This window comes from Sphaerodactylus townsendi, linkage group LG03 (assembly GCF_021028975.2).
Source record: "Sphaerodactylus townsendi isolate TG3544 linkage group LG03, MPM_Stown_v2.3, whole genome shotgun sequence".
Lineage (NCBI taxonomy): Eukaryota > Metazoa > Chordata > Lepidosauria > Squamata > Sphaerodactylidae > Sphaerodactylus > Sphaerodactylus townsendi.
In genome coordinates this window covers 21,896,946-21,922,544 of record NC_059427.1, presented here as the reverse complement: position 1 = coordinate 21,922,544, position 25,599 = coordinate 21,896,946, and the positions used below count along the sequence as shown (strand labels likewise).

Genomic DNA, 25,599 nt, shown 5'->3' with positions numbered 1-25,599 from the left:
TTTCCAATGGAGGCTGTTATTTCCAAAGTGGCCTTCAGCCTTTGGCATCAGTGGTGACAAAACTTAATGTCTGAAAGGCATGATAACTTACTCAGCGTGTGTTTTAGACATTAAGCTCCAAATTTGTCCCCACCCAGTTTCCTGTGCAGGCTCATGCTGTGTCGAACAGACCATGTGGGACAGATGGACCAATCAGCAGGCCCTTGTGACTGGCAAGGTTTTTAAGGGCCTATGAGGGAAGGGAGAAAGGAAGAAGCTGGTGTTCCAGTGTTCCTGTCCACAGCACCACTGAGAAGGGAATGTCAAGATTCTGGCTCTTTGTGCACTTACAGTCTGAGGGTGGCTGTGTGTGTTTTGCAGCCTTGAGCATTTCTTCATGAGGAGGTGCCCCGTTGCTTTCCCTTGAGAGCGTGGTGAGTTTTGAAGAGGGGGAAACACATGCGTAACTGAGAATCAGAACCTGAAGGAAATGTACGCTGCAAGAGGAGACCACAAGTGCGTAAATGGTCACAGTGAAGGGCTCTGCAAGACCAGAGACGAGCAAAGGCGGACAAGGAGTCTATATGGACTGGTAGGCCATTGTGGTTAGGTTAGTCCTGGTTTTATGAAGTACTAACATTCACATTAAGAAATCTGAAATTGGAGCCCCGGCTAAATCAGAGTCAGGGGTGAGGTATGAAGTGTTCAACAGTCACAAGATTTCTCACAACATCACACAAGATCTGTGTGGAAAGACCATGAGTGAAGACAGATGTAATTTTTTTTAAAGAGCAGGGCTGCTTACCGAGTTCAGTCTTTCCTCTGCAAAATCAAGTTCTGGGCGAAAAAAACCCAACTTTGTAAATCTGAAGCAGCAACTGGCTGTGTACAGACATCCGATTGGGTACCAAGAAGCCTCTTCCCATTCTCCAAAGCAGTAAAAGTAAAGTTAAAAAAAAGAACCCTACCTGGAAAAGAAACCTCCCCCCACAATGCTTTCATTTTAAAAGCTATTAACCTGTTTGACCCACGTGGGAAAAGGCAAGCTTGGCACCTGAGCCTTTGTTCAATTTGCTAGTATAATAGCAGACATTTTGGTGGTACAGGTGGGAGGAAGCCAACATCATGCCCTGGCTGAGGAAGGGGGTTTCTTTTCCTGTTACATCTGTCTTCACCTTTTATGGTGCCAGTGGAAAGAAAATCCCAAGGGACTTGCAGGCACAGCCAGGTTTAACTCATCGCTCCACCACTTCTGAGCAGCAGATGAGCATCCTGGCACTGCAGTGGTGTATTTACAGTGGCGTATTTACCTAGGGATGAGGAGTACCCTCTGTCCCCAGGAGCCACTAATCTGGTCACGTGGGGGTGCAAAATTGCCTGCCCCCCACGTGACCGGGAAGAAGGCAAGGCAGAAGGAAGTCCTGCTGCCTCATCGTCTTTGGGCACCCTTCGCCCCGCCCATGTCGTCATCAACATGGGTGGGGCCAAGGGCGCCCTAGGACATCGCCCCCCTGCAGCCTCCCCCCCGGCTCCCTGCTCCTAGCCAGCAGCCGGCAGTCCCTTCTGTCCTCACCTCTGGGGAGAGCAGAAACTACTGCTGTCCCCCGTCCACCAAGAGCTGCTTTTATAAGGGCTGAGGCTGGGGGCGGGACTTAAGGTGAGGTCACACCTCCATGCCTCCTCAAGCCCCACCTCCTTGCCCTCAGTGCTTATAAAAGCAGCTCTCGGAGGATGGGGGAGGAAAGTAGGAGTCCCGCCCCCCCAGATGCAGTGAGGGGCGGCGCCCGGAGACAATTTGTCTCCGGGCACCGTTTTACCTCAGTACATCTCTGCAGCATTGCAACATTCCCTGAGGATTGAGAATTCATCACGAGAGCCTGTCCCCATCATAGTCACAGCCGACAGGGGCAAAGAGCCATGGGATCAGGATCTATTGGTAACTACGTTCTGAGCCATGGATGCTGAAGGCATCGCTCAGCTGGTGCCCTTCTCGCTGGCACGTACTCCAGCATTGGCAGGAGAAAGCCGGCAAATGGAGCTGCCTGGTGTTTTGGCCACCGGTATTTATCAGTGAGGAGATGGTACAAGTCGTAGGAAGAGATCCGAGACAGCCGCAGAAGGGCACCTGCCAATCAAGACAGAAAACACTGACTACATCGTTCTTAAAAATAAAAAAGATGCTGCTTTGCCTATGTATGAAGCGACTTTTAAAAATAATTAATAATAACAGCACAGCATAAAACAGTAAAAACAATCAGAACACAGACTACAGACACAGCTAGGAACAGTAAATTTAAGATGTATTAGGGTTTGATCTCAGATTGCAAATGCCTTAGCAGACCAGGTGCTCAGGAGCAGCAGCAGCAGCAGGCCATTGCTTTCACATCCTGCATGTGAGCTCCCAAAGGCACCTGGTGGGCCACTGCAAGTAGAAGAGCTGGACTAGATGGACTCTGGTCTGATCCAGCTGGCTCTTTCTTATGTTCTTATGTTTTTTATTATTTTGTTTACTGGCCTTTACAGATCTCATCCTATATGTGGCTTCAATTACTGTTGTTATTAGACCTCATTTGGTCACCTGAAAGGGATTCCCTGTTAGGAAAAGAAGCAGTCTGGGGCAGGGAGGGTACTCTGGGCCCTCCTTAGGCCAATACCAGAGTGGTGGCAGCCTGTAAAGGTCCTCCCTCACGACAGATGAACAGAAAGACTGGGTAGGTTCATACTGGAGAGGGAGTCCTTAAGGGATGCTGCCCCAAATATGTATAGCACTTTAATTGTATAGCAACACTAGCACTTTGAATTGGGCACAGAAACAAATTAGGAGCCAATCCAGATGGAACCTGACTGGAGTGGTATGGTTCCTATTACCTACTCGATTCAACATTATGACTGCAACATTCAGCACCAACGGTAGCTTCCAGGCACTAGCCAAGGGCAGCCCCAAACAGAGTCCTTGCAGTAATCTAATTTAGAGGTTATTTTTTTTAATTTTATTTTAGATTTTTATACCGCCCTATCCCCGAGGATCAGGGCATGCACCCAATGCAGAGTCATTAGATAGGGGAACTGCAGCGCTTGGGGTGCGTGTGCTCCAGTGCCCCCTGCCACGCCCCTGCATCAGCATGTGCCCGGGGCAAGATGCCCCCTGGCCCCCTGGGCACTACGCCACTGACCCAATGGCCATATTTTTCCCACCCAGGAAGGGCAGCAGCTGGCTCACCAGCTGGTAAAAGGCATCCGTAGCCTTGTGACAGAATGACAGATATCCATAACATTCATGATCACACCAAACAAATGTAGAATTTAACATGGAATGTAAGAAGGGTAGGCATGCAATGCACGCACTCATTTACAAAGGAGTCCCATCCTCACTTCCACATTCTCACCTTTTCTGCTGAAGAAACCTGATGCCTGTTGCCAGAACAAAGCAATTTGGGGGGGAATTCTGCCTAGGAGTTCAATGATCCGAGCCACGTGATCTGGAATGGACAGAAAGCAAGGTGGAAAAGTTTCTATTTCCTGCAACGGAGTCACAGAAGAAAACCTAGATTCTGACTTACCATCATCTCTAGAGAAATACCGTCCAGCTTGAGGTTTAAAGAGATGTTCTCCAGTTGCCAGCTCAAAAGCCTAAGATGGGAAATGGGCCTCAAGTCAGTCGGGTACGAGGCAAGATAGGTAAGACATCCAAAAAAGGCCTACAGAAATTCCTCTAGAAACTCAAGTGCAGTGACAGAATTCCCAATTCCGATCCAAATATGAACTCCCAGAACGTCAGTATTTAAAGTGTCGGACAAAGGAAACTTGGGTTCAAATACCAGCCACAAAGCTCTTTGGACACTCATTCTCACTCAGCCTCACCAGGGTTGTCGAGAGGACAAAATGGAGGAATGGAGAGTGACTTATGCTTCCGCAAGCTCTTTGAAAGAAGGACAAGATACAAAACATGACAGATGTTTGCTCATAGGAAGATCTGCATTCTTTCAAGATTGCATGAATTTGAGAGGTTTCTTTGAAGGACATACATGAAATCAGAGGTGCACTCTCTGCAAGTTCCTGCAGATTCAGCGTCTTTTGGAGATCTCAACTGGCCTGCTCTGCCTGTGCAACAAATTTAGTCATTTATTAACATTTGTCTCATTTTTACTCTGCCCTTTCTCTGAAGAATAACAGCAAGCATACATGGTTCTCAGGTGTTTGGGGATAGAAACATGGTAAACATCATGGCAGAATGGAACTTGGAGCCCTGTCTCTTATCTGACCAGTAAACCACACTAGATATGGACAGACCAGAGGTGTTTCATACTTTTTAAGGCACAAGGATCTTAAGACTTGTATCTCGGTGATAGAAAGTGCCAGCACTAAATCGGGTCAAAGCTAAATCAGCCAATGTATGTGCACTCTATAGGTTTTCCAAGCAAGAGGCAATAGAATTGTGCCGTGGCCTCCGGCTGTATGGCCGTGTTCTAGCAGCATTCTCTCCTGACGTTTCGCCTGCATCTGGAGCTGGCATCTTCAGAGCATCCTCTGAACGTCAGGAGAGAATGCTGCTAGAACACGGCCATACAGCCCGGAAACCACACAGCACCCCAGTGATTCCGGCCATGAAAGCCTTCGACAATAAATAGAAGTAAGTTTGTCATTGTCTGACCCTGTTTACCAACCCTGGACTTCCTTGGAGGTCTCCCAGCTGAGAGTGCATTAATGTAGTTTCTTCAATTTTGTGCTTTTCTAATCCTTTGCTGCTAGGAGAAGGCAACCAGTCCTCTCACAGAACAATCTCGTGGAGAGTTACTCCAATTTAAGCTTATAGAACTGTGCTGTTAGTCACTCAGTTTCACAACAGCATGAGTTACAATCAGCCGAAAGACTGACAACCGTATATCACTGACAAAGTCACCACGGAATCAAGATCCAAGGGGCCTGTAGCGTTTAGGCCCTGAGGATGGAATTATTCAAGTGGGACATTCTCTTTACAATTAGATTGATTCATGGAGGTCTATCAGTGGCTGCTGCCTTCGGCAACTAAAGGGAACCTCTACATTCACAGGCAGTGAATTTCTGAATTCCAGAGCTAGGAATCAAAATCAGAGGAAGGCCTTGGCCCCTATGCTGATTGTTCACCCTCCAGAGTAACTGTTTGGCCATTGTGTGAGACAGTCCCTAGACTACATGGACCACTTGTCTGGTCAAGCAGGGCTTTTCTTGGATTCTTATTTTAATGGCCAATGCCCTGCCTAAACCCAACTACTGTAAAATTTATTAAACTGTTATGGATGGGGCAGCTTGTCCTTTAAGAGCATAAGCATGTAGCCAAAGGCTGAGTTTGCTAAATTGGCTCAGAGCACAACATCACACATCTATAAACACTGCAACATGAAGATATCTGGGACCAAACTAGATGTGATGTCCAGAGGCGTAGCAAGGGGGGAGAGTGCCTGGTGCACCGGTGCGTCCTCTGCCCTTGCCCCGGAACGTCCTGTTAATGACTTCACAGGGGTGGGCACCCGGTGCATCACACACACACACACACCGCCCTCTTAGAGCTACGTCTTGAATTAATCAGATCATATTCCTTGAACATTCAATCCTGAAATGGGGCAAATAACCCCCCTTGGGTTCAGATTTTTGTAACATTATCAGTTGATTAGAAATCAACCATCTAGCATTTCTTATCTCTAAGGCTCTCCTATAAACAGATAGTTGGCATCCCAAAGTCTGACTGTTGGCTGTGCTGCCACGGCTAATGGGTGCATCCCTACCAAGCACGCAGTGCTCCAGATATCAGCCGGGGTGCCGTAATCCAATCCAAGAAGGACCTCCAGGGCTCTGTAGGGCTGGGTCTGGATCTTTTTGGAGAAGGACTTGTACTGAAACAGAAGAAACCCACCACTGAGAAGTCAAATCTTGCACACGCCTGCTGTTACTATAAACTATTTATTTTTGTTTACCAAGACTTCTTCACCCACACTCTCCACTACGAAGCATAAATAGTCACCCCGTCATGGTGGCTTATGATAAATAAATATATTTAATTATTTAATGGTGCATTACATTAGAACCATAAAATAGGTTGTCCCCAGTAGGTTGTTCTGTGGGTGAAAAACAAGGTTTAGTCCTTTATGCAGAAGATCATAGGGTTGCAGGGAGCGACTTGGAGTATCTCCAGATGTGTTATGGATTGAGCAGTTCCCATCAGCCCCTTCTGCCAGCATGGCCAACTTGTAGTAGGCTGATGGGAATTGTAGTCCATAACATCTGGAGTGCCAAAGGTTTGCCACCACTGTCATAGGACCTAACTGTACAAAAGTCACGTGGGACAGGAGCTGTAGTACGAAGGGGAATGAGGTGAGATTGAGGGGAAAAAGCTGGCTGGAAGCAGCCAAAATACATAGTCAGTGCTGACGTTCTATGCCACACACTGCCACACCGTTGTGCCAGGCAGTGGAGATTTGGGGCACGCTAGACAGGGCAAGGCCCACAAGCTTGGCCACTAGGGGTCCTGAGCTGCATTGGTGACTCTCTGTACGCAGGCCCGCCTCTCTTGCTGCCTGCTCTACCTGAGATTCTTGTTTGTTTATTCTTAATTTGACGGTTGATAGGCCGCTCCTCAACCTGACCAGACTCAGGGCAGCTTACAACAAAGATTCATAATTAAGATTAATCATCAATCCCTATAAATATTGTCCACCGTAAAATAATTCCAACTAAGGGTGGGAATGAATTAAAGGAAGAGGAAAGGGGGGAGAAGGGCAAGGGGAAAAGGAAAGAGGAAAGGGGAGGGTGGAATGAAGGAGGCCAGCTGTGTTAGAATGCTGTTGCTTTCCTCAACCAATAGGTCTGGAGGAATAACTCCATCTTGCAGGCTCTGCTGAACTGCAGTAGCTCCGGCAGGATTTGATTCCAGGCTTGATTCGTGGCTCGATGGCAACCTACTGAGTTTGGCTGTCGACTGTGCGCTGATTGCATCAGCAGGATTAGAAACACGGAAATGGTGCTCCGAAGTGCCCAAAATGGGGGAAAGACTCACCGTCCAGCAGGCGCTTCCCAGGTCTGCAATTTTGACTCCCATTTTCATGAGGTTGCAGCAATCCAAGAGAGCAGCCAGGTCATCTTTTGCACAGAGGGAATACAAGGAAATAAGTGCTGGGACTTCCTCACTGACAGACACCCACACACCCCAATCCACTCCCCAGATGTCGGCCGCACTGCTTTGCTCCAAATCCGGTGGCAGGAGTGTGAGATCTCATCGTAGCTTCAGTTGAGGACTGCAATGGAGATGCGGCTTAAACCTCTAGAGTCAGCAGGTGGAAGCCCCTTCCTAGTTGCAAGGGCGGGGAAATTGAGAAATGGGCAAATTTGCAGGAGGTGGTGGAGAGGGTTCAGGGCTCTGAGCCTCAGCTCTGCTTCCAAACATCTGTAAGTGACATCTGAGGGGCAGCCGGAAGGAATTGTATATAAACATGTGCGGCTGTGGGCAGTGGTGGGATCCAAACATTTTAGTAACAGGTTCCCATGGTGGAGGGATTCAAACTGTGGCGTAGCGCCAATGGGGCTGGGCGGGGCATGACGGGCGTGGCCGGGAATTCCGGGGGTGGGGCATTCCTGGGCAGGGCTGTAGCAAGGACACGTTTCACCGTGTTCTTGGGCAGGAAATGAATGCACGCAGGCGCAGGCTGCCACGCACACTGCTGTACCTCCTGCTAAACTGCTTCAAGTTCTGCTGAGAAGAGGGGCGTAACTAAGGCAAAAATCACGTGGCAAAATCACCAATTAGTAACCCCCTCTCGGCACACACAAATAATTAGTAACCTATCGGGAACCTGTGAGAACCTGCTGGATCCCACCTCTGGCTGTGGGTCATAGTAGACAGGATGTGGGGAGTTATTGCATGTGTTCTGCCCTTTAAAAAAGGCATCATGGAGGATCCTCATATGGGCAAGTTAAGGCTTTTCCCTCTGTGACATTTTTTATATTTAAATAAACTCTATGCAGTGTGTGTGTGTATTTAACTTGCTGGACAAACACGAGACTTGATTTGGAATCTATGTGTCTAAACAGGGCAAATGGAGTCAGCTAACCTGTCTGTGCTTCTGCCCCCATCCCTCCCAATTAACAGCCTATGTAAAGGTTCCAGAGATTGCACATGGGACCCTACGCACACAAGGCATACATGTCGATAGTGGGCCATGACCCCTTCCCCAACAGGAACAATGGAATTCACACCAAGCTTCTCTGCCTCAGGTCCTCAACTCCACCCCATCATAACCTTCCGCATCAGAAGGGTGCCTAATATGACTTTCCTTCACATCTACCTGAAGAAGTGAGCTGTGTCTCATGAAGGCTCCTACTGAACACTGTTCAACTTCAAGGCGACACTGGACTTTTCTGCAGCTTTATGCGCACTGTCCACAAAGGATGTACAACCTGCTTCTTGTGGGTTTTCCAGGCTGTGTGGCTGTTGTAGTTTTTACTTTTAATGTTTCGCCCACATCTGTGGCTGCCATCTTCAGAGCATGTCATGCTAGGATGTATTTATCTCTGTGGCACAGTCAGATGTACAACATGTTCAGCTGGAAATGCAACCTGAGCATTTGGGGGGGGGGGGTGCTGCTCCCCCCCGCCCCCATGCTTTTTTTCCCCTCTAAAGGGTCCAGAGCAGCCTTCTAGGCTCACCAAAACTGGTTAGGAAGGTCAGGCGGAGAAGTAGGGACAGACACAAAAGAAACACAAGAAGCATGATGTAGGAGCACTAAACACAATAGGAACAAACCACCACACTTCCGGCTGCTGAAGTCTACATAGCTGGTTCAAGATTTTTTTGCACTTTTGCATGTTTTCATTAGAACTACACATTGTGCATGTCAGTGTTTTGTGCCATATTTAGCAGCCAGTAGTGCAGTGTTTTTTTTCTGTTATGTTCCACTAAGGGTTGTGTTTCACTATGGCCACACCGTAAAAGTCAATAGCAGAGGAGGAATTGTAGCCAGGAATATTCTAACCCAAACCAAAGACTTTAATTTCCTGAGCACAATAGTGCCTTGTCTGAATTGAGCTGCCCCGTGTACTAAGCAACAATGGATATTTTTTTTTTTTTTTTTTTAAAAATTTAAAGGTTCGCCATCACTGGTGTAGTTCGACACACTTTGGTGCCACATTCATCTATGACCCTGTCACCTTTCAGGAAAGTGAGAGATACTACTATTAACAGTGATACCCCTCATCTGTAAAATACCCCTAAAACATCGGTGAACAGGGCAATGCCTCTGCCCCCTAAATAGATGCATTTTGGATGGTTCTGTGATCCATCTTGTGATTAACAGGCAGGAAGGGAGAGGGCAGCTGACCTGTTTCCATGGCCTAAAGCTGTGCTTGGCTAAACAAAGGAGCCAGGCTAAATGCTCGTTTGTGTCACCTCAAAGATGATATCTGCTCTGTGAGCAGACCTTTCTCTCACCTCAAATCTGCATCCCTATGGTGGCGAATCCTTCTCTTTTGGTCCAAAGCAATCAATCATTATCTTTGATCGCCTTATCTTCCTCTGTTTTGACATCTCATGTCACTGCAGTTATCATCTTAGGGTATAAGAATTGGTCCCATGTCCCTGTGTGTGCGTGTGTGCGTGTGTGTGTGTGTGTGTATGTTCTGGATCTTCTCACTCACCCTACTTGAGTGGGTTAGCTTTTGTTTCTCCAAAACGCTGGTCATTTTCCCTCCACAGCACTGTTCCCATTGATCCCTCCTTTCAATACCGGTAATTTTCACTCATTCCCACACTCTGTCCCATCTCTCTCTTTTCTCTAGACAGCTCTTGTGTGCTGTGAGTGTGTATTTCACTAGATTTAATATACGATTTCCCTATTCTTTTCCTTTTAATTTTTATCGCTTTATTTTGTATTTTATTATTTTTCAATAAAACTTTTCAACCAACAACTGCCTGCTTATTTGAGAGATTCCACTTGGGACTATTCTGGAGTACTTTAGTTATTGATCTCAGTTACCCCCTCTTGCTCTGTCTGTCTCTAGCTTATCTCCCCGATTTAAGTGAAGACTGCCTATTCAGAGTAACGTTGCCTTTGGGAAAGAATAGAGAATTACATATTTCCACTTTTACATCGTTACTATGCCTCAATGGATATTTGGTTAATACACCAGAAACTGGTAGCTTGAGTGTTCAGCTAACTAAGCATGTGTAAAAGTCCCACAGGTGACTTATTTTGCCTTGCCAGCATCCCTCTGACATGAGGCACGGCCTATGTAAGCTGCTGAACAGGCACTAGAAGTAGAATGGACTGCACCATTTCGGGGGGGGGGGGGGCATAACATTTTCAAATGCTCCCCTACGTCAAAATCTCTCTGTGTGTAAAAAAATTGTATGTCAAAGAGAAAGGTTTAGCCCAGAGGTGGGATCCAGCAGTTTCTCACAGGTTCCCGAGAGTAGGTTACTAATTATTTGTGTGTGCCGAGAGGGGGTTACTAATTGGTGATTTTGCCACGCGGATTTTTTGCCTGCCACGCCTCCTCCTCTCAGCAGTAGCGCGCAGAACTTGAAGCAGTCTAGCAGGAGGTGCACCGGGCGCAGGGCAGCCTCCGCGCCTGCGCAGCATTCGCTTTCCCGCCTAAGCGGCCGGGCGTATACTGCATCCTTGCCACAGTCCCACCCAGGAATGCCCTGCCCCTGGAATGCCCGGCCACGCCCCTGTTGTGCCCCGCCCAGCCCCATTGGCGCTACGCCACAGTTTGAATCCCCCCAACATGGGAACCTGTTACTAAAATTTTTGGATCCCACCACTGGTTCAGCCCTGCTTGCTCCCTGCCATATTCTTCTTCCACCTGCTGGGCATTGTGTACGCAAGGGAGCAAAGATGCACTATGTCTTATTTTCAGGGGATGTCTTATTTTTCTGCTCCACAGCTGCATGCTCTGGTGTTCTGTTCGACAGGCATGCTTCCAAGCAAAAACTTTGCTATGTCTTACTTTTGGGGGATGTTTTATAATTAGCACTTCAGCAAAACCTATACTACATTCTCAGGGATGTCTTATTTTAGGAGAAACAGGGTATTATTACAGAACTTTACCGCCCTAGCCTGCAGCCAACATAGACCAGGCTGGCCTCTTGCCTGGCTAGAGTGAACACAAGGCTCGTGGGAAGACGTGCCCTCATCTCACCAACACGCTCAGCAGCTTTCTGTCCTGCTCAATGCGTACCTGACCTCTGTGGCTTTGTTTCTTCACGGGGTCCTGAGGAGACCATGTTGTGCAAGAGGGTCTTCAGGCTTTCTTCTGTGACATACAGCAGGATGTTCTCCGGCTTGATGTCCGCGTGGATGATGCGGCATTCCTTGTGCAGGAACTGTAAGCCGGTGAGCACCTACACGAGCCAGAGAATGACTTGCCGTTGATGCGGAACGTTATGAGCGCCTTCAACCAAGTAGGAACTACACTAGAGTAGAGTCTTATGGGCTTCAGCAGGATTTTATCCTCTTATCTGGTTGCTGCCTTGACCTGGATGGTCCAGACTAGCCTGATCTCATCATATCTCAGGGGCTAATCAAAGTAAAATAAAGGAAAGGGACAAAGTAAAGGGGGAGGCCAAAAGATGGTAAGCGCTGCTGCTTCTTCCGTACGCCTGGTGCCGAGGTCTGCAACCTGTGACTCTCCAGAAGTTCATGGACTACAATTCCCATCAGCCCCTGCCAGCATGGCCAATTGGCTCTGAGGAACTACATGGAATTGTAGTCCATGGACATCTGGAGAGCCACAGGCTGCAGACCTCTGGCCTGGTGGGAAAGCTCTTGTCTTGCAGGCCCTGTGGAACTGTATCAGGTCTCACTCAACAGAGCATCCCACCAGTTTGGAGCTAGGGCTGAAAAAGCCCTTGCCCTGGTTGAGGCAAGCAGAATTTCCTTTGGGCCAGGAACCACAACCAAATTTTCATTGGCAGATTGGAGATTCCATTGGGGGATATAATGGAAATGACGGTCCTGTAAATATACTGGTCCCAGACTACTTTGGGCTTTGTATGTCAGTAATCCCATCAGAGGCGTAGCTGCAATGGGACATCAGGGGCAGCTCGCCCGGGGCACCACCATTGCAGTCACATGCTAGGGGCATGGGCAGGAGAGGGTGCGTGGGCAGTTCCCCCTCCCTTCGGCACTGAATCTCATAGAATCCAGCCTCTCCAAATTAGCCATTTTCAGCTTCAGTTCTATGTATTGTCAAAGGCTTTCATGGTTTATCGCATTTAAAAGGGAGCTGTGTGGTTTCTGGAGCATATGGCTGTATTCTGGCAACAGTATTTCCTGGCGTTTGCGATGCCAGACCTTCGTGGCTGGCATCTTCAGAGGATCTTCAGAAGATGCCAGCCACAGATGCAGGCGAAACGTCAGGAGAGAATGCTGCTAGGACACGGCCATACAGCCCGGAAACCACACAGCACCCCAGCTTCAGTTCTTTCAATGGGGTGGAAAAACAACAGTTGGAAGGAAATAATAAAAAACGGGGTCCGCCCTTACCTGATGTGTCGCTTTCTTGACAAAGGGCAAGGGGAGACCTCGGACGCCCGGACAGCTCAGCAAGGACTGCAGCGAAGGGCCCAGTAGCTCAAACACTAAGCACACATGTAGGGGTCCGAGTCAGGGATCCATGAACTGCCAAAGTTCTGGTCTTAATTGTCTCCAGCAGCAGATCTTAGACCCAGACCGGGATCCTTCTGAGCCACATTCCCTATAATCTGCTTGTTCAAGAAGGCCAAGAGAGCAGCAATCAAGAGGCCTCCCCTAATTACACTAGGGTTAACCAGACGCCCCAGCTTTTGGCGGGACTGCCAACGCCTTTTAAACACTTCTTGTCTCCTGCTGCCCCGGCCGGGATTTCTGCAAATTGTCCTGATTTTTGGGAGGCTGCCGCACTGCCTTCTGGGGCGCAAGCGTGACTCAAGTGTGACAGGGCGCAAGCGTGACAGGGCGGCAAACGGCAAGCCCCAGAAGGAAGTGCGCTTCTGCGGCTGCGCGTGCGGACGCTTCCCCGTCCCGGATCACCAGATGGTCACCTTACACTACACACAATGCAGGGAAGCAGGTGTGAATCCGATGCTCCCAAGCCGTTTCCCCAAACAGGGAACCACACAGCACCCATTTCCCCATTTCTAGAAGTAGCTGCGTGCAACTGTGAATGGAGACCATGATAGCTCAACAGCAGGGGAGTTTTCCCCTTCCCACCCTGCTGTTTTCCTAACAGGACATAGCTTGATGATCTACTTGCAGGGAAAATGTAAAGGCGCTGTGTATAATACCCACATCTTTGCATCAACAAGGGAAAAAGAGCTTCTCTTCTGGTTTGAAAAATGGTGGTGGGGGGGAGGTGAACAAAAATGCTGCAGGGAAGAGGGAAAGCCCTAGTTCAAAAGAAAAACCACCCCTGGGAACTCCGACCACAGAGCGCTCAGCATCATTTTCACAATTGTGCCCTAGCCTTCAGCTGCTACGCCTTCTCCCTGTGGAGTCTCTGCTTATCTACACAGAAGCCAGAGAGAAGGAGAGTCAGTTTGTGTTCATTTTCATTGTGGAATAAAGTCCCGGCGTACAAAGAAGAAGAAGAATTTGGATTTATATCCTACCTTTCTCTCCTGTAAGGAGACCCAAGGTGGCTTACAAGCCCCTTTCCCTTCCTCTCCCCACAACAACCTTTTGAGGTAGGTGGGGCCGAGAGAATTCCAAAGAACTGGGATTAGCCCAAGGTCACCTGGCAGGAATGTAGGAGTGCAGAAACACATCTGGTTCACCAGAAAAGCCTCTGCCACTCAGGTGGAAAAGTGGGGAATCAAATCCAGGTCACCCGATTAGAATCCACCTGCTCTTAACCACTAAACCATGCTGGCTTTTAAGAGTGTGCCACGGCTGCTGAGACTCCCCTCCCACAGCCTGTTTCATTTTCTCTGCTCAGCTGTGATCTTGCTGCTGCAGGAGGGGGTCCCACCCCCACCCCCACCGCTGAGCCATGCTCTTGCCCAGCCATTGATTAGGGTGAGCAGCCAGCTTTGCCTCAACAGGTTTGCCCCGTCCGTCTTGGAATCTACTTCCGCCAAGCCAAAGGATATGGAAGCCATTCTCGCCCATCATTTTGAAATCGTCAAGCATGCGGATGACGTGGTCTCCAGCTTGGTCTTTCCTCCTCTTGCTGTTCACCTGCGGAAAGAGAACCAGGCTCAGCCTTTGAACAACAACGGGGGAGGCTCTTTGGAGGCGAGGACACGTGGCGGAAGGGAGAGGGCGATGGGTCAGGTGTGGGGCTGCGAGACCACCTGTCGGGTTCCACAAAGGCTCACGCTCATTGGCTGGCTTGCCAGTTGCCCATTGTGGTCCAGGATGAAGAGGAGAATAGGGTAAGGCTGAGCCACTTTTCTGGCTGAGCCACTGCTGCTTCCTCACCAGGGCAGGAAAAGCCACCCTGTCTGCGGAAGCGGAAGCAATCAGGGTCAGCGGCGTCTGCACAAATCCTTCCCACGTAACTTGCTACTCTCTCCACTCCCACCCCTCACTTGCGTCAGGCATAAAAGCACCAAGGGACATCGACCACAGTAGGCCTCCCTGTGACCTGGCCACCAACTTGCCCCACCTCACAACTGAGGGCGTTTCCCCACACTCCACGATCCCCACTATGCCGCGCGCTGCTCTCAACGCGCAGCATCCCTGGTGCACGCCCGGGAGTCCCCACGACCCCGTGCTCTGCGTGGGGTCATCAAATGGCGCCGTTTACAAGAGCGCCAGGGATGCCGCACGCTGAGGGGGCACGACAGCGTCAGCGTCAGGGCGGCTGCACTGTCACCGCCCCTGTCGTGGGGAGTGCCGGGGGACACCGCACTACTTGAGGAGAGTAGCGCGGGGTTTAAGGTAAGTGGGGAAGGGCCCTGAACCACCACTCCCCCTTTGAGCACAAGACAAGAGTGTGTTGGGTTTTCTTCCCTTTTTACTCTGGTCCAAAGGGGGAAAAGTGTAGGAGCCATGCTGCATCGTGCTGTGAGGGAGCAGGATGTCATCTGGAAGCTCCCCCAAAGTGTGGTCATCCAACTGGCCTCACAGGGGGCCAGAGCAAACCCCCTGGGCAGCCTCAGCCTCTACATTCCAACTGGTACCAGTTCAGCATCTGCCTGTGGAGAATATCTATTGTTTTTCAGCTCTTGTGAATAGGTCCGTCAGCTCTGTGCTGGGAAATACCTGGAGGTTTGGGGAGTGGAGCCTGGGGAAGGTGAGGTTTTGGGAGGGAGGGGCCTCAGCAGGTACAACACCCCACCCTCCAAGGCAGCCATTTTCTCCGATGGAACTGGTTTCTGGGCTGGAGATGAGTTGTGATACCAGGGGATCTTCAGGCCTCACTTGGATGTGGGCAACCTTAATTTATGAAGTTGTTCTAGACCAGGGGTCTTCAAACTATGGCCCTCCAGATGTTCATGGACTACAATTCCCATCAGCCTCTGCCAGCATGGCCAAATGGTAGGGCTCATGGGAATTGTAGTCTATGAACATCTGGAGGGCCATAGTTTGAAGACCCCTGTTCTAGACATACAGACTGAATGGGGGGGGGGGCAGGGGGGGATAACCAGAGGTGGGATCCAACCAGTTCTCACCACTTCTCTAGAAGTGGTTACTGATTTTTTCTGAGTGCCGAGAAGGGGTTACTAAAGCAACCTCCCTGCCCAATAGGGACTGGAAGTGCGTGTGTGCAGTGGCGCCACTGTTTGAGTCCCACCACCGTCGGAACCTGTTATTAAAATGTTTGGATCCCACCACTGGGGATAACCCTGTCTGTGGATAACTGAGGGCCTAACCCCATGTTCTGAAGTGATGTTAGCACTGCCTCCACATCCACTTGGCTGCAAACAGAGATCCTGGGATGACAGAGTGCCTCTTTCATGAACAGAGCTGGCTCATAGGAGGCCTTTCTGCTGTGCTGTCAAGTAAAGTAAGGTGACCAGATTGTCACCTTTTAAAACTGGGACGGGGGGGGGGGTGTGCACGCACGCGGCCGCAGGAGCACACTGCCTTTTGGAGCGCCCCAGAAGGCAAAATCGGGACAGGTAAAAAACCCCGAGGGACACGGGACAGATTGGTGTAAGGCGGGACTGTCCCGCCAAAAGCGGGACGTCTGGTCACCTTAAAGTAAAGGGAAGGGAAGGGACTTGCCTCAATGTGGAAATCCTAGGTGAGGCCGCTCACTCTGCGAAGAACTCCAAGAGTAGAAGAAGAAGAGTTTGGATTTCTCTCCTGTAAGGAGACTCAAGGTGGCTTACAAGCACCTTTCCCTTCCTCTCCCCACAACAGACACCTTGTGAGGTAACTGGGGCTGAGAGAGTTCTGAAAGAACTGTGACTAGCCCAAGGTCACCCGGCAGGAATGTAGGAGTGCGGGGACACCTCTGGTTCACCAGGTAAGCCTCTGCCGCTTAGGTGGAGGAGCGGGGAATCAAACCTGGTTCTCCAGATTAGAATCCACCTGCTCTTAACCACTACACCAGTAGCTAGAACGTGTCGTGTGAAGAGTTACATACGCAGCGCAGGAGCATCACTTCATCCAGGGCTGCCTCGACAAAATCCTCCCCTCCCTTCGGCACCTTCACAGCCACACACCTTTTCCTCCTGGAAAAAAAAGACACCACGGATTGGCTGCAGAGGAAGCAACAAGGACCCACCCTGGCACTGATTGGCAGGAATCGGGAGACCCTGCTGGACCCTTTCTGGACTCACTAGTTCAGTGGTCTGCCACCTGTGGCTCTCCAGATGTTCATGGTCTACAATTCCCATCAGCCCCTGCCAGTCTGACCATGCAAATGCTTTGCCCTCTCACTGTGCAGTTTTCTTCCAGCCTCCCCCTAGCTGAGTTTTCCCCCTAGCTGATATTGGAGACTGGGCAGGGGAAGGAGAGAAAATGAGCTGAAAAAAAAACAGTCTGGGTTGCATTTCAAGGAAGGTAATTGGTGAAGGCAGGAAGAGTTAAGTGCCTGGGCTGTGATTTGCAGCCTCCTGGGTAATTTGCAAATTCTACTAGCAGGTGGGGCCTAGAATACAAACGTCACCACAGCTCTGTTTCTGATGTCCACAAGATTCAGGCTGTTGTTAGGACAAGGGATAGAGATGCATAATTTAGACAGGGAAGAGCTACAATGTTGTTGTTGCTGTTTTCTTCAATTATGCTTTCTCTTCAGGAACCTTCCAAAGGCGGCTCACAAAAATAAATATAGGTAAAACAACATCAAAAGGTGTTAATTAAAATTCATCATGGGCGGGGATGGGGAGGCCAACATAAAAACATTGACCGTAAAAACAGATTCACATCTTAACAGAAGGTTCCAGGCTGAAACTGTGTTTTTAAAAAGCCCTTCATCAAAAAACACTTTCAGCCAGGTGCGAAAAGAAAGCATTGTGGGGTCCAGCCAAGCTTGAAGGTCAAGGGGAAGGGGAAGGGCATTTCACAGGGGATGAGGCCCCATCTTTGGATACCACCTGCCTCGCATTACAATGGCTTTTAATGTTGTTAGAAGATTTTGGTATTGATGAACCTTCACCTGTACAAACGCTAGAAGATAACCAGAGTTGTATAGCTCTTTCTCTTTCAGAAAAGAACAGTGCACGTACTAAACACATTGGAATTAAGGATCAATATGTAAGATTCTTACAGGCAGAAGGAACTGTGAAACTTCACTACTGTCCTACTGATATGATGACAGCAGACATCTTGGCCAAACCACTGCCAAGAGACAAGTTCCAAAGCCTGCGTGACAAACTGAACACTGTAGCGTCTGAAGGCAGGGGCACAGAGAGAAGGGCTTGTGGAGAGGAAGAGGAAGAAAAAGAGGAAGGAGTTTGGATTTATATCCCCCCCCCTTTCTCTCCAGTAAGGAGACTCAAAGGGGCTTACAATCTCCTGTCCCTCCCCAACCCCCCACGAAAGGATCTTAGTTGCTGAGCTGGGCAACATGGGAGGTGACGGTCTTTCAGCTACTTTGGCCCCAACCATTTGGGCTTTAAAGGGCAGAACCTCCACTTTGAACTGAGCGAGGAAACAAATGAGAATGGGATGGATTAGGGCTCCGGCAGTAAAGAAGGGGAAGAGGTTCATTTTCTCCTCTGCAGCCTTTTGCCGAGTGGGAATGGCCCCCTTGGGCTCCTGTGATCTTGGGAAAGGGGGAAGGAGACATACATACTGTGGCTGTCTTTTCTCCCACTGGGGTTTAAGGCAGCTTAGTGGGGGAGGGGGTGCTTCAGATCAAAGAATCAGCTCAGCAGGGGGGTAGAGTTAAATGTCTTTTCCCCCTAGTGTCGCTGTAATCCATGTCAGTTGCTTTTAGAAGCTACGTGCAGTGTGGCCCGGCCTCACCTCCAAGCATGCTCCCAGTTTCTGTCCCTGGACATACTTGAATGCACTGACATGTTCCTCCTTAACTGCCCCATTGCAAACCACTGACAGCCACGTAGGGCTGCCAACCTCCAGGCAGCAGCTGGAGAACTCCTGCTATTGTAACTGATCTCCATGCAATAGAGATCAGCTCCCACAGAGAAAAAAATACCGCTTTGAAAGGCGGACTCTATGACTTTATACTCTATTGAAGTCCCTCCCCTCCCCTCCCCAAACCACTCCGTCTTCAGGCTCCGCCCTCCAACATCTCCATGCATTGCCCAGCATAGAATTGGCAACCCAATGGCCAGAGCTCTGGGTATTTCCTAGTCTTTTATTTAGTTATGCTAAAGTTAGTTATTTAGTTATACTTTAGTTATTTAGTTTATTTATATCCACTTCCCACCCCCGCAAAAGGGACCCAAAGCAGCTTACAACATTCTGTCCTGCCCTCATAACAACCACCCTGTGAGGTAGGTTAGAGTGAGAGAGTGTGACTGGCCGAAGGTCACCCAGCAGTCTTCCATGGCAGAGCTGGGAATCCAACTCAAGCTTCCCAGATCCTAGTCTGGATCATTACGCCATACTTGCTCTTATGGGTTTTTGTCCCATCATGCCACTGGGCAGAGGAAGCCACTCCCATTAAGAGCTTCCACTTTCATCCTCGGAATGGATCTCTCCAGTCTAGAGTTGCCAATGACAGGGGATGGAGGGTTTCCAATGTCTCTTGTTAGGAACAGACAGTGGCGTAGCCAGGGGAAATGGAGCCTGGGGCAGAGTCCAAGTCCCCCCCCCCAGTTTCCTGTGCCCCCCCACCTCACTTACCTTAGCCAGAGGCAGGGCCTGGCAAGGGGGGAATGAAGAAAGGTGTGGGAGTGATTTTCCATCCCCCACATGACCCAAACGGCCTCCACCCGGGAGATATGACCCCCGTGGGCTATGGGAACAGACCATTTTGGCTTACTCACCCCATGTCTTGGCAAAGCCAGACTGTTGAGAAGTAGCCACACCCCAGATTCTGTACCACTTGGTATCTTCCATTGAAGACTTCTCCTTGTGTCGCTGGATAGTGACCTTCTGCATGAAGAGGAAAGGGAGGCGTCAACAAACGTGTTACTAAGGCCCCTCCTGCATATGCAGAAGAATGCACTTTCAATCCACTTTCAATGCACTTTGAAGCTGGATTTTACTGTGCGGAAGAGCAAAATCCACTTGCAAACATTGTGAAAGTGTATTGAATGTGCATTGTATTGTATTGCAGGTGTATTGCAGGTACTGTATTGCAGGTGCAGGTATTGTATGTGCATTGAAGGTATTGTATTGCAGGTGGGGCTTATCAGTCCAGGGAGTGATTCAGTAGTATTAGTGAATACTATACAATACAATACTATCAACCACATCTTTGCATAACAAGTTCCACCCAAACACTTACTGATTGGTTCCCCACCCTGGGACATGGACAATATATACCCCAAACATTCCCTTCTCACTGGACACAGTGTGTAACAGACTTCCCTCTGTGATACACCTCTGAAGATGCCAGCCACAGATGCAGGTGAAACGTTAAGAACAAGATCCTCCAGACCACGGCCACACAGCCCGGAAAACCCACCAGAACCATCTGTATACTCTGTTGATCTGAGAGGAAAACGAAAGGCGAGGGGAGAAAAGGAAAGCACGGAAACTGGATGAGCTACCTCCAGAAAAACACTCGCCCAAAACAGGGAAGTACAACAAACTGATTTATAGCCTGAATGACAAGTCTAAATGCATTAATAGTATTATAAACACATTCTTATACATGAATAGAATTGCACTGGAATCAAGTTCATTCATTTGCAGAACGCTTTGCGCGCTGTAGCCACTTTGATGACTAATCATAACAGTATGAACGCAAAAGAATATATACACTGAGGAAGGTTATTCTTTCGAAAACACTCTACAGCCCGCAAAGCGTTCTGCAAAGGTGATGCAAAGGTGATTGCAAAGTTTATTCTGCATTCTTTGTATTGAATCCAACGTTCTTCCAGAGTTTGGAAAGGGCTTGTCTTCTCCAGCACGTCTAATTTACAATCTTCTTCTGGTGGTTGGTAAGCAACTGGCTCCCACATGCCCACATGATTTACCTACACCATCACAAACTGACTTTTGAAACATTGCCTCTACTCATGAATGGTCTCCTGTCTGTGGGATTTATGAATGAACTTGATTCCAGTGCAATTCTATGCATGTATAAGAATGTATTTATAATACTATTAATGCGTTTAGACTTGTCATTCATGCTATAAATCAGTTTGTTGTACTTCCCTGTTTTGGGCGAGTGTTTTTCTGGAGGTAGCTCATCCAGTTTCCGTGCTTTACTCTGTTGATCTGACAGGCAGTTAGGTGCCCTCTTCTAGCAATACCTGCCACTCACCTGAACAAGATGCTGGGGCCTCTTCTGACCATTCGGAAGTATCCATGTTAGGAACGCAACTCCCTGCGTCGCAGGATGGACCAAAACTTGAAGCTGTCTAAGGCAAGGAGACATGACAGCTAAAGGCCAAGGAAATCATTAGTATCTTATGCTAGTTGATCGATTCTCTTCCATTGTAAGCCAGAAGAAAAACCAGTCGAAGACACAGAGGGATCCAACTCACAGAACCAATCACGTGAGGAAAGCCAGAGAAATATAGAAGTTCAGTTGAAATACGTTGCTAATTTCACATTATTTATATGGAGCCTATAGATGGTAGTGGCAATTGGTGGATTTTTGGACTGGTAGGGGCTGAAGGTAGACCATGCTGGACAGTACCAGGACAATAGAGAGTGGGCACAGGAATCCTACCCAAGCCCAGAAGAGGATTGGAGAATTTTTTTTGTGCCATCAAACTTATAGCGACATTGTAAGGCAGTGATGGAGAATCTTTTTGAGACCGAGTGCCCAAATTGCAACCCAAAACCCACTTATTTATCGCAAAGTGCCAACATGGCAATTTACCCTGAATACTGAGGTCTTAGTGAAGAAAAACGGTTGGCTCCGAGGCGTGCATTTCTCGGGAGTAAGCTTGGTGGTAGTCGGTGGCTTTGCTTTGAAGCAACCATGCAACTCTTCCAATGGGTGAATCACGACCCTAGGAGGGTTTACTCAGAAGCAAGCCCCATTGTCAGCAACTGAGCTTACTCCCAGGTAAAGGACCGTGCCCAGGCCAGCCTAGTTGTGTGTGTGGGGTGTGTGTGGGATTTTCCGCCCCCCCCCCCATGATGAACTCTGTGCGTGCGTGCCCACAGAGAGGGCTTGAGTGCCACCTCTGGCACCCGTGCCATAGGTTCGCCACCACTGTTGTAGGGTTTTCAAGGCAAATTACGTTCAGAGGTCACCCAGCAAGCTTCCATATCAGTGTGGTGATCCAAACGTGGGTTTCCCAGATCCTAGTCTGACACCTTAACCCCTACAACGTAGTGGTAGAATTTTGCTTGGCCACGATAGCAACACTCACCTTGAGTTGCTCCAAATTAGGGTGACTAGCAAGCATCTCATAAACTTCACCGCCACACACACACAGAAAAGAGAACTGTAAAACAGTCTACAGCAATGTCAACGGGCCAGTCTGAAATGTCCAACAGGGGCTCTTCCCGTAAAAGAAACAAAAATCCAACTGACTACACAACAGTGCTTAAAATAACTATCTTGTTGTGGTACTTTCTGTTGCACAATAGTGATGTTGGGCATCTAAATCCTGAAACGTAATCAAGGGAGGCACATGACTGTTTGCTCCTACCGGTCCGGGGTCTCCACAGCCGAAGTGGCTCCCCAGAGCCTCTCCCGGTGAGCTCAGCTAGCACATTCCTGGCGCATAAAGTCCTCTTGGATTACTATTTGTATCATAACTGCATAAATCCTGTCACTTTACAACATTAATCAATTCTCTTTTCTTTATAAAGGGCAAGCTCTGTTTATACAATTTCCTAAACTTCCTCAGTGGGTTTTCTTTTTAGACTCCCAATTCTAAACAACTCTTGATGCATGCACCGTTGACTAAGAAACCACCTGACTGAGATGAAGGGGATATTCTAGCACAGTACCTGAAATATGACCAAGCCGAGGAGGCTCCTATAGCAGGTCCAGGTGGCCTTCTCCCCTTTCCACAACAACTCTTCTGGTAAGTTCAGCAACAGTTCAGGCTGATCAGCAAAGCCCTCCCCCCTTCTGCTGTAGGAGCTCAGCATAGGTGACTACAACCATCCATCCATATAGGTAGCCAATAGCACAGTCTTCAGCTGGGGCAATGAACTCTCCCAAGCCGGTTCCTTATTGACACCCAGTAGAGGGAGCTCTCAGGGAATCTTGGGTGTGGAAGGCTGTTTAGACCTAGCCAATCACTGCCTGACTCCCACGACTGTCGTGAGTAACCAGGCAGACTCTGGTTTACTCCAATATGAATGGCTAATAGGGCTGGATTGTGGAATTCCTGGAGGATGAGGCAGGGAGGAACCTGGGTTTGGAACTATGAACTTTCTGCAGAGCCACCAAGAACTTCCCTGCCCTCTAGACTGCCGGCCTTTAGATGGGGCTTGGAGATCTCCCAGGAATTAAAATTTATCTTCCAACTACAGAAATTAGTTCCCCTTTGGAGCTTTGGAGGGTGAACTATGTGACATCACATCCCCGCTGAGTTCCTTCCACATTACAGACTCTGCCCCAAATCTCCAGGAATTTCCTAACCTGGAGTTGGCAACCCTAGGGGGCCTGCCTTTCTCAGTGTATAGTTTGTACACTGTGCTTAGATCACCAGCCTTCGTGGAAGCCCGGGCAGCAGGTGCCATCCGGCGCTCTCCCGCCTCCCTCTACAAGTCGGTGAATGTGTGAAAATAGCTAGGATGGAACTGGAGGGGGAGAAATCCAAGATGGAATCTCTCTTGCGCGGTGTTCTAGGGAAAAGAACCTTCTAGAATCTGGATGGAGGTATCTGGACCCTGAGAAAAACAACTGGCTATTTATGATTATGATTGCATTTGCCGGGCCCGCTTCCCCTTGCAGGCTCCGGGCAGCTTCCATCGCAGCCACATTTCTTCCCTTCCCTGTGGCTTCTTTTCTTCAGCATTCTGCCTGAGAAAGAATTCCAGATAGCTGAAGAACGTGACTCCCGTGGAGTCAAACTCATTCCTCTTCCGTATCGCTTCCCGTCGTCTGTTTGTCCCTCATGCCTTTCCCCTTCTGGACCTGAGCAGGCAGGAAAAGGGTGTCTCCTACCTGCCTCCTGGACTCCCTTCTTCCTACCCACATGCCTTTCCTTCCTTGGATTCTCGAGCTGGGCTCTTACAAGAATTCCTGGCGTTTCTGCAGGGGTCAGGGCAGAAATTATTTCATGGGTTTGCACTGGAGATGTTCAAAGGATGGCACCGAGCCAGCGAACCTGCTGTGCTGCACAGCGTTGGAAAGATGCCAGGCCAGCTCTCAGGTTCCTGGCTGCCCTTGCTTGGATTTTCAGATGGATTAGGGAGGATTGTCTGAAAGGACCAGGCATCCTCTGGTGAAAGTTGACCTGGCCTCTGTGGGGAGAGCACAGTCCCCCTTGTCCAGACAGGCAGAAAGAAGAAGTGGTTCTCACGCGTTCTCACTCGAACATGTTTTGGCATCTTTAAGGGAGGAGGAGGAGGAGGAGGAGGAGGAGGAGTTTGGATTTATATCCCCCCTTTCTCTCCTGTAGGAGACTCAAAGGGGCTTACAATCTCTTTGCCCTTTTCCCCTCACAACAAACACCCTGTGAGGTGGGTGGGGCTGAGAGAGCACCGAAAAGCTGTGACTGGCCCAAGATCACTCAGCTGGCGTGTGTGGGAGTGTACAGGCTAATCTGAATTCTCCACATAAGCCTCCACAGCTCAGGCGGCAGAGCGGGGAATCAAACCTGGTTCCTCCAGATTAGAATGCACCTGCTCTTAACCACTGCGCCACTGCTGCATGAACACTGCACTCAAAGCCTGCCAGATTCCAAGTGCCAGACAGCCACATTTTGGAATGTCATCTGTGCGCTTCAGCAATCCTAACATTTTGCAAATACATGTAAAAGCAGAACTTTCAATCTTCATTCCCACAGGAGCATTTGAGCTCAATGTGGGATTTGTAGCACGGGTGCACAGAGCAATCCCCTGCTGTCTCGACAGAGCATCTCCCTCCACAAATATAGGTCATTATACAAATCCATCAAATCAGCTCTTAAGGGGGGGCAAAGGCTTCTTTTTCCTGGGAGTTGCCAGTAGGGTCCCTGGCATTGCATGTATGTTGTATCTTCAACTAGAAAGGCATCCAACTTTCAAATAATTTAATGGGTTAGCAAAACAATAAGAACATAAGAACATAAGAACAAGCCAGCTGGATCAGACCAGAGTCCATCTAGTCCAGCTCTCTGCTACTCGCAGTGGCCCACCAGGTGCCTTTGGGAGTTCACATGTAGGATGTGAAAGCAATGGCCTTCTGCTGCTGCTGCTCCCGAGCACCTGGTCTGCTAAGGCATTTGCAATCTCAGATCAAAGAGGATCAAGATTGGTAGCCATAAATTGACTTCTCCTCCATCAATCTGTCCAAGCCCCTTTTAAAGCTATCCAGGTTAGTGGCCATCACCACCTCCTGTGGCAGCATATTCCAAACACCAATCACACGTTGCGTGAAGAAGTCTAGACTTCCCAACAAACTGTTACCCAGGATCATGCAAAACAAACCAGGTGGCAACATGAGAGTTCTTCAAAGTCTCTTAAGGCACGAGATCCCTTCCGGCATTTCCTAAAATTCCAGCACTGAGCACCATCGTTATATGCTGCTCCCCTGAAAACAATATAACAACTGCTTCAAACTTACCTCCATGGTGCATCAGGACTCCCCTCCGGACCCTGGTAGGGATCACCCTCTAAGCAGCCCACAACCACACTGCTTGTGAGTCCTTGGGAGTGCCGCCCAACACATTCCCATGGCTTCCCTTTTTAGTCCCTGTGGCTGGAAAAGGGGGCGGAGGGGCGCCCTTCTGCATCAAAGGTATGTGGCAATGAAAGAGGGACGGGATCGGATCGCCTTCTGCTGTCCCTGGAAACGTGGTACCAACTTCGGAACAGTTCAGGGACCCCGGACAGCTGGAGCAGGCTCACTTTACCCGGCCGCTTTTTGCCTTGCACCTGTTAGAGCGGTTTCCTACGTTGCTCCCTAATGCTTTCTTGGCTGCATCTCCGCCCAGTGACCAAAGCAAAACCTGGGCTCTCC

General features: G+C 49.1%; 1 protein-coding gene across 1 annotated transcript; it reads right to left on the bottom strand.

Annotated features, from left to right (window-relative positions):
- Positions 1 to 1,535: 1,535 nt before the first annotated feature.
- Positions 1,536 to 25,455, bottom strand: LOC125429882 (SRSF protein kinase 3-like). Its single transcript, XM_048491431.1, has 12 exons — positions 25,204 to 25,455; positions 20,785 to 20,881; positions 19,337 to 19,445; positions 16,525 to 16,612; positions 14,078 to 14,165; positions 12,495 to 12,601; positions 11,188 to 11,350; positions 7,010 to 7,092; positions 5,742 to 5,849; positions 3,540 to 3,609; positions 3,366 to 3,458; positions 1,536 to 2,104 (listed from the first exon to the last, which is right to left on the bottom strand). Exons 1-12 carry the CDS (start codon positions 25,207 to 25,209, stop codon positions 1,920 to 1,922), a joined length of 1,197 nt encoding a protein of 398 aa, XP_048347388.1. The 5' UTR covers positions 25,210 to 25,455; the 3' UTR covers positions 1,536 to 1,919.
- Positions 25,456 to 25,599: the final 144 nt, after the last annotated feature.